At 30.8% G+C, this 7,377-nt stretch overlaps 1 protein-coding gene across 1 annotated transcript; it reads left to right on the plus strand.

Moving 5' to 3' along the window:
* The first annotated feature begins 239 nt into the window (after positions 1-239).
* LOC111627343 (adipocyte plasma membrane-associated protein-like) lies at positions 240-6,694 on the plus strand. The gene is made up of 9 exons (XM_023370908.1): positions 240-440; positions 747-861; positions 945-1,057; positions 1,134-1,226; positions 2,329-2,445; positions 2,518-2,689; positions 2,901-3,035; positions 3,095-3,368; positions 5,817-6,694. Exons 2-9 carry the CDS (start codon positions 758-760, stop codon positions 6,015-6,017), a joined length of 1,209 nt encoding a protein of 402 aa, XP_023226676.1. The 5' UTR covers positions 240-440; positions 747-757; the 3' UTR covers positions 6,018-6,694.
* Positions 6,695-7,377: the final 683 nt, after the last annotated feature.

Below are 7,377 nucleotides of genomic sequence, written 5' to 3' on the forward strand. Positions count from 1 at the left end.
TTCTGTTATTATTTATAAATTAATTATAATAACGCCGCGAAAATTATTTATTAGATTTATTAGAATAAATTAATCGGATTTAAATAAATAATTTTAAAAATTTAATTTTATGTAAATTGGCAACAATGCTTCTTACGTAAAAAAATTAAATGCCTTATATTTTAAAACATTTAATTTTCTACGTAGGAAGCATTGTTGCCAATTTAATTAATAAAATTAAATTTTAAAAATTATTTATTTAAATCCGATTAATTTATTTTTCATTATAATTTAAATTAAAAAAAAATAATAAAAAAAATAAAATGTTAAATGTGTTACAGAGCGACCTAGTTTGTTAAGTGTAGAGAATATTGCATTAAAAAAAGTGAAAGTTAATTGGGGTGCGTCTGTATGTCGGACCTGTTTTCTCCATTATAATATTATCTAGGCTGTAATTAAAGGTAAGTAAGGCTTCGTGCGTATTATATCTGTTTAATCTAAAGCACATTTCTGGAGAGAAAGCGATTTTATATGAAAATATATTATAAAAATGCATTCACTTTCGAGAAGGGTGAGTTATTTGCATAAAACCTCGTTTTAACGCAGTTTTTATTAACGATAAGGCATAATATACGATTCCTTATCGGCGTGACCTCAAGTTTCGGTATCTTATAACACGAATTATCTCTCCAATAAGATCTAATGACGACATTTTGATAAAAGCAACGAGATTTTCACATCGGAATCCACCTAAAATTATCGTTTAGGTCCGTAGAAAATGTCCAAAATCGGAAAATTGTCATTATGGCCGGCCGTGGTCCCGCTGCTGCTCGTCATAATCGGAAACATGACAAAATTAGACTTCAATCCAAATATTAAAAGGTAAATCTAAATCTTTTTAGTTTTTATAGAGGTAAAAAGAATAAATATTTCTAGTATTAATTACTGTTTATCTTATTCTCTAGTGTCTCTCTGCCGAATTTTGAAGGTGCTCTTTCTTATAATCGAGATTTAAGCGGTGCCCAGAGATTGTTCGAAGGAGAAGCACTCGGACCAGAATCTCTAGCAGTATTAAATGGTTATTTTTATAATTTTGTGTGAATATTTATATTGTTTTTAACCCATTTAAAATGCTTGCATTTCCTTGTCTAAAGGTACCATTTACAGCGGTTTAGAAAATGGAAATATTGTGAAATTCACTAAAGAAGGAAAAATGGAAATCGTGACTAGAATAGGAAAAGATTGCGGTAAATGAATTTTATTTAAATAATTTAGACGAAAATCTGTTATTTCCTAACACTTATATTTATTTATCTAATGAACTGTACGATTGAAGTTCAATTTAATATCTTGACAGATAAACAGTAGTATGAAATCTCGTCATAATAAAAATACAGTCAACCCCCTTTTCGATCCGTAATGGAAAGATGTGGGTGGCGGATTTATATAAAAAGGCACGCAAATAAGGATGACGGGATAATTATATCCATTACTTTTCCTTCATTTATATTACATTTGGTGTTTTACGCTTAAAAAGTTCCCGTCCAAAGTAGTTTGAACTACGTTATTTCCTCGAGTCTTGGAGATAAATATATCGGATCATTTACTGTCCTGGATGTCATTTCGTGCCACGATTTATAAATTAGCAACAGTGCATACTCCGGGAATATTTCAATAGGGATTTCATCATTGATGCATTCCATAATTTTCCTTATTTGGTGGCGTTTGCAGTTAATTTAAAACTTTCTATTTGCTGGCGTGAAGTGGTTGCCGAAGTCCCGTGCAATTTGCTAGAAAGAATTGTATTTCCACATTACACGGATTGACTGTCTTAGGATAGCGGGGGATTACGGTTTTCTCTCTTCGTATCCCTATTAAAATTTTCAATAAATTCTTGCAAAAGTAGGGATGTCATCCATCCTTTTTTATCGTACTTGTAATGGCAATAAATAGAAGGATCGAAATTTGTAAAACAACAAGACTTTGCGAATCTTTTAGTAACGGTATTTTCCAGTTTTTATTTCTCTAATGGCTTTATTCTGCATTCACCCATTTGCTTTTTTGGTTTAAAATATCTCCTATCGTCCGTCTATTTACATTTTAAAATTGCTGGAAACTCCCGTTCCCACAGTATTTTACCTCAATTTTTGTGACAATAAAAAAATTATGGCAGTTTATCCGAAATATTTTGTATGGAAAATGATTTTTTTTAGTATAAACCGCCATCCGCGATTTAAAACATCGATTTAATATGGAACAAATCGTTTTTCCCAGACTTTTGGCTGAAAACCCGGAGTGGAGGTTTAACCGGGGGTTGACTGTATTTAACACTTTATGAATTTTTGACAGAGGGAGGTTGGCAGAGCCACGTTTGTGGACGTCCTCTGGGCTTACGTTTCGATAAAAATGGCAATTTGTATGCGGTAGATGCCGTATTTGGCATCCACAGAATCGACGTGAAAACAGGTGAAGTTGAATCGTCCTATTGAAAATCGCAATAAACGCAACGAATACAAGCTCTGGTTTACTTTTAAATAGGATTGGTGACCCCTCTACTGCCTACGTATCGAAATATAGAAGGAAGACCGATGGTATTTCCAGATGATTTAACTATGGACGAAGAAGGTAACATATACATAACAGATGCCAGTGCAAAATGGGAAGTGGATGAAGTTCTATACATAGCAGCAGAATTTGATAAGAGTGGAAGGTGACTATAATATACTTAATCTACATAATAAATTCAAATATAGCTTCAAAATATAAATTTATAAAAAAAAACTCACCGGCTTAATTTCAGGATCAAACAAGATTTTGTAATTTTTAAATTGTTTAGTTTTGACCCGGACACAAACATGTGCTATTTTAGTATTTGTTTTCTGCCACTAATATATTCTAAAATTAACTTATTTTCATTTTAGAGTTATTAAATTCAATCCGAAAACCAACGAAGCCGAAGTCATCATGAGAAACATTGGCTTTCCCAATGGCATTCAGATATCCAAAAGAGGAGATTTCATTCTAGTCTCCGAAATTGTCGAAAGAAGAATATTAAGGTCAGTTGTAAGTTCTACTTGCTGAATATTAACAGTTCGGTAATCATCACGAATTTCAGGTATTATCTTAAGGGTGCCAAGAAAGGAACTACGGACGTATTCGTGGATAATCTTCCCGGAGAACCAGATAACATTAGACCAAGTAGCAGAGGAGGATACTGGGTGGCCATAGCGTCTGCTCGAAATTCGACTCATCCTCTTATAGTCGATAGATTTTTGGAATATCCCTTAATCTTAAAGTACATGGTCAAGACGCTGTTTGCCGTAGGTTCATTTTTGCAGCGGGTGGCTGATTATTTGCCTTTCGCTTCGTTCAGACGTTTCGCCTTTTTGGTAAGTTTCTCAATACTCCATTGCTCTTCTTTACAAATAAATCATTCGATAGAACCATCGCTAAAAGTTTAACTCAAAAAAGCAGTATGAATAAAATCACAAAAAGTATATTAAAACTAGAAGAAACCTGATGCAAGTATAGTCTGAGCGTGCGTCATCAGAAATGAGTTTTTATTCATAAATAGAAAAAAATGGCATTGTGTGTGTCTAAAGTGATATACATAAGAGTCTAAAGCTTGCTGCGCATACACTTCTATTGTATGTTTACAAACTATCACACCTCTGAGATGAATCCTTATCTTAAGTAAATGCTCTAAAAATTGATTTCTCAATATAAACGCTGTTGACTCTTGGATTGAAACAATTCGACTGAGAGGGAATGGTGCATTTATAATCGTGTCTTCAAGATTTCTCACTTGACTAAATGCAACCTCTCAGTAGCATCATCTTACTCCAACTGATAAATAAATTACAGGTTTTAAACCTTGTCTTCTGTTAAAAAAGCGCGACCGAATTGTTATGTTGGCATTATAATAATAGGAATTAAACTGCAAAATAAGTGAAAATAAACTTACTATATTTTTACTTGAAATAATTTTCCGAAGTATGGATAAAAAGTTTTTTGTATTTTTCCTCTAATATTTCTCTCTCTCTCTCACCTTGAAAATCTGACGTTTGACCTCGGTAAATTTTCTTTACCGTGTTCGACTAATTAATTACCTTAACATGGCAAACTGCCCAAAAATTATTATATTTACTTTCCCGGCTGATATAACAGAGGAAATGTAAAAATCTTTCGGGAGGGGGTCAAAATGACCCACCTTAACGTTGAGAAATGCAAAAAAAATTCGGGTTTTTTTTTCCTGTAGTTATAGATATTAGTGTCTGGGGAGTACGATTTTGAACCTTAACTCCTGTGCTTTTTCCTGAAATTTTGCAGGGTGGTTTGTTTATTGGGGGATCGATGCTATTAAATTTTGATTAAAGGTCGTATCTCGAATAGTATCTGACTGACGATTTTACTCATTATCATTTACGTTTTTTTTTTATAAAACCCATCCCTTCCCTCAAAATTAAGCTTTTAGCCATTTTTTAATAATTAAAAACACTATCATATTTTATTTAAAAACGTTTTATAAGAGAGGGAAATTTAAACAACTCGTTATTTTTTTTATTCATTTCAAATTGAAAAAGTATACAGCACATCTACACTAACCACTGATGTATCCATACAAAACTTTCAACAAAAACTCAGGAAGGAAAACACACACAGAAATAACATTTGCATTTTTCTGTTATTCTGTCAAGTTACTCTTTGCCTGGACAATAACAAGCACCTCTTAACCTAGTGTATTTTAATTATAAGAAGAACTCATTTATCTATTTGCTATTGCTAATTTACCAAAACAATGTCAAAGGTCAGAAATAGGAGTAAGTTTTCAACAACTTTTTTCTTATAATTAATTAAAGTAGTAGTTTTTGGAATGACCTATTTTGAAAATCCAGTATCTAAACATTCTAAAACTCAATTCACCAAAATTCTAAAACTCATAAATAAAAAGTTTATTTCTACTTTTCACAAGGAAAACTAGATTTACAACATGATTGTTATATAAATTTGGCACGCATTAAGCGCATTTATGTTCGTAGAAGGAAAATTGTTCGAATTTTTTTATAACTTCCTAATGGATAGATTTGGAAGCCTGATTCAATTAAGGTCTAATGAACATGATGTTTTTAATTTAAGAATATTTAACAGCCATTACTACTAATCCAACAGATCATAGTACACTTCCTTATTTTGTAGATAATCAAGCTAGAAAATTCAAAACTGAATTAGATATCTATAACTATATTTACTTAAAAATCTAATCATTTTCAAAGAAAATCGAAAATTTCATTTTGTGAAATGCTTGTTGGTTTGAGCATACGTTTGAATCATTTTTTTGTGTGTTTCATGGCTCCCTTTTTCAAAAATTTCAGTGTGTGTAATATTGCTAGATCATTCAATAATTCAACATTGTTATGAGACCTTGACAATTTTTTCTGTAAACTGTGGTTGGCAATAATTTCCTGACACTAATTAATTTTATTACTAGATTGCTATTACTCTGACCATTTTATTTTGAAGGTTAATAAATATTTCTCTTTAAAAGTAAATTGTTGCCAAAAATATTTTTTATTTTAACTATACTCTTACAGTGTCCATTACTTGCATGTTATATTTATGGAAATATCTGTAAAGAAATCTGACAAGAAAGACTAATGCAATAAAAAATATTTTTGTGTTGAATTTGTACAAAACTATGAATAAAAAAAAAAGTCAATTATGTTTTTTCAATCAATTAAAGTTGAATATCAGATTACTTATACATTCACTTTAAATGAATAGACTGTTGAATAAGGAAAGTTTATATTTTAAAAATTTATTTATTTATTTTTATCCAGATTAGATCGGGACGATTCGGAGAAGATCTCTTCCACATGCCCGGCATGGTCTTAGAGCTAGATTCCGAGGGAAAGATCTTAAGAAATTTCTTTTCTCCGGACGAGAAAATTAAATTCCCGTCGGAAGTATTGGAATATAACAAACATCTGTACATTGGTTCGTTTGTCAACCATTATCTAGGAAGGTTAAAGTTATCATAACTAGACGTAGAATGGTACATGCCTTTATAATCAAATAAGTAATTTCTACTATTGATAAATAATAAAATTGTTACATAAATCTTAGTTTAGGTAAAGTAATCATATTTGAAAAACTAAATACTTGCAGATTTTATAGATTTAGATTCTAGTTACTGTATATATGATTTGAATTCATTATTTGTAGCATTATACTTTGTATATATTGTGATGTGAAATTTATGTAATTACTTTACAACTCTTCTCAACAAAATTTTATAATTTTAAGGTATAATCTTATATTCTTATACTTTTTAGAAAATTTACATAGTAATTGATGATAAATTGCAATTTAACTGATCTATTATTATGATGGAAATATTTACCATTATTTACAGCATAAATTAAAAACATTTGATGAAACGTGCCAATATCTATTGTTCGATTTTATATGGTTCACTAAAAAAACAGGTGTTGCGACTAAATTATATGCAGAGAAAGAGAATCTTTTCAGTTCAAAATTATTGCAGAATACATTACTTTGATGAAGATGCACTATCCCAGTAGCGTCTTTTTCTAAGACAGAAAAGATAATTGTGGGAAAATAAAATTCAATGTAGTAATGCTCATTTGAGAATACTAAATTCATTGTTGACCAAAACAAAAAAAAATATTTTTATCAATAAAAAAACTGAAAAATATAAATGTTAGTTTCCTGTATTTTTCTGTGTAGTATATATGCCACAAAAAAAAAATTGGTCGAATAACTTTTAGATCAAACATTGTTTAACATGACAACAAATAGTGGCCATTTTGTATACAGTAATACCCGGAGTTACGCGATTTTCAAATCTCGTTGATTCGTCTTTTTGTTTGAGCACCATGCAACCCTTGATTACTCACTCCTCCCAGACTATTGTTCAGCTTACATGTTCAGATGTGTCGCGCGGAATCCACACATAGATATAAATAACACAAAATAAATTGTAGCTGTGTTTGTTATATCTACGGAGACTCGAGAGACTCTACTATGTCATCCAAACGAAGTAGAACTGATTCTTTGCATCAAACAAGAAAAGAAAAACTTTATCTTTGGAATGTAAAGTTTAACATTGGGTATGTTCATAAAGTCGAACGAGTTAAGTGAGAATGAAGTCATCGTTATTCCTATTTCGTTACTAACGCGTTTAACTCGTTATTATCAAAGACTTTGATACAAAAATGAAAATTTGTGAATTGGCACCAGAATTATTGGTCAGAACAATTATAAAAGGCAAAGAAAAAATTCTCGAAGCTGTGAAAAATGCTCAATCTTTAAATTCAAGCATCATTCATAAACATCACAGTATTATTGCTAAGATGGAAACAATGTTAAAATTATGGT

The sequence above is a fragment of the Centruroides sculpturatus genome, unplaced genomic scaffold (assembly GCF_000671375.1).
Source record: "Centruroides sculpturatus isolate CEXI.00-Female unplaced genomic scaffold, Cexi_2.0 scaffold33, whole genome shotgun sequence".
Taxonomy (NCBI): Eukaryota; Metazoa; Arthropoda; class Arachnida; order Scorpiones; family Buthidae; genus Centruroides; species Centruroides sculpturatus.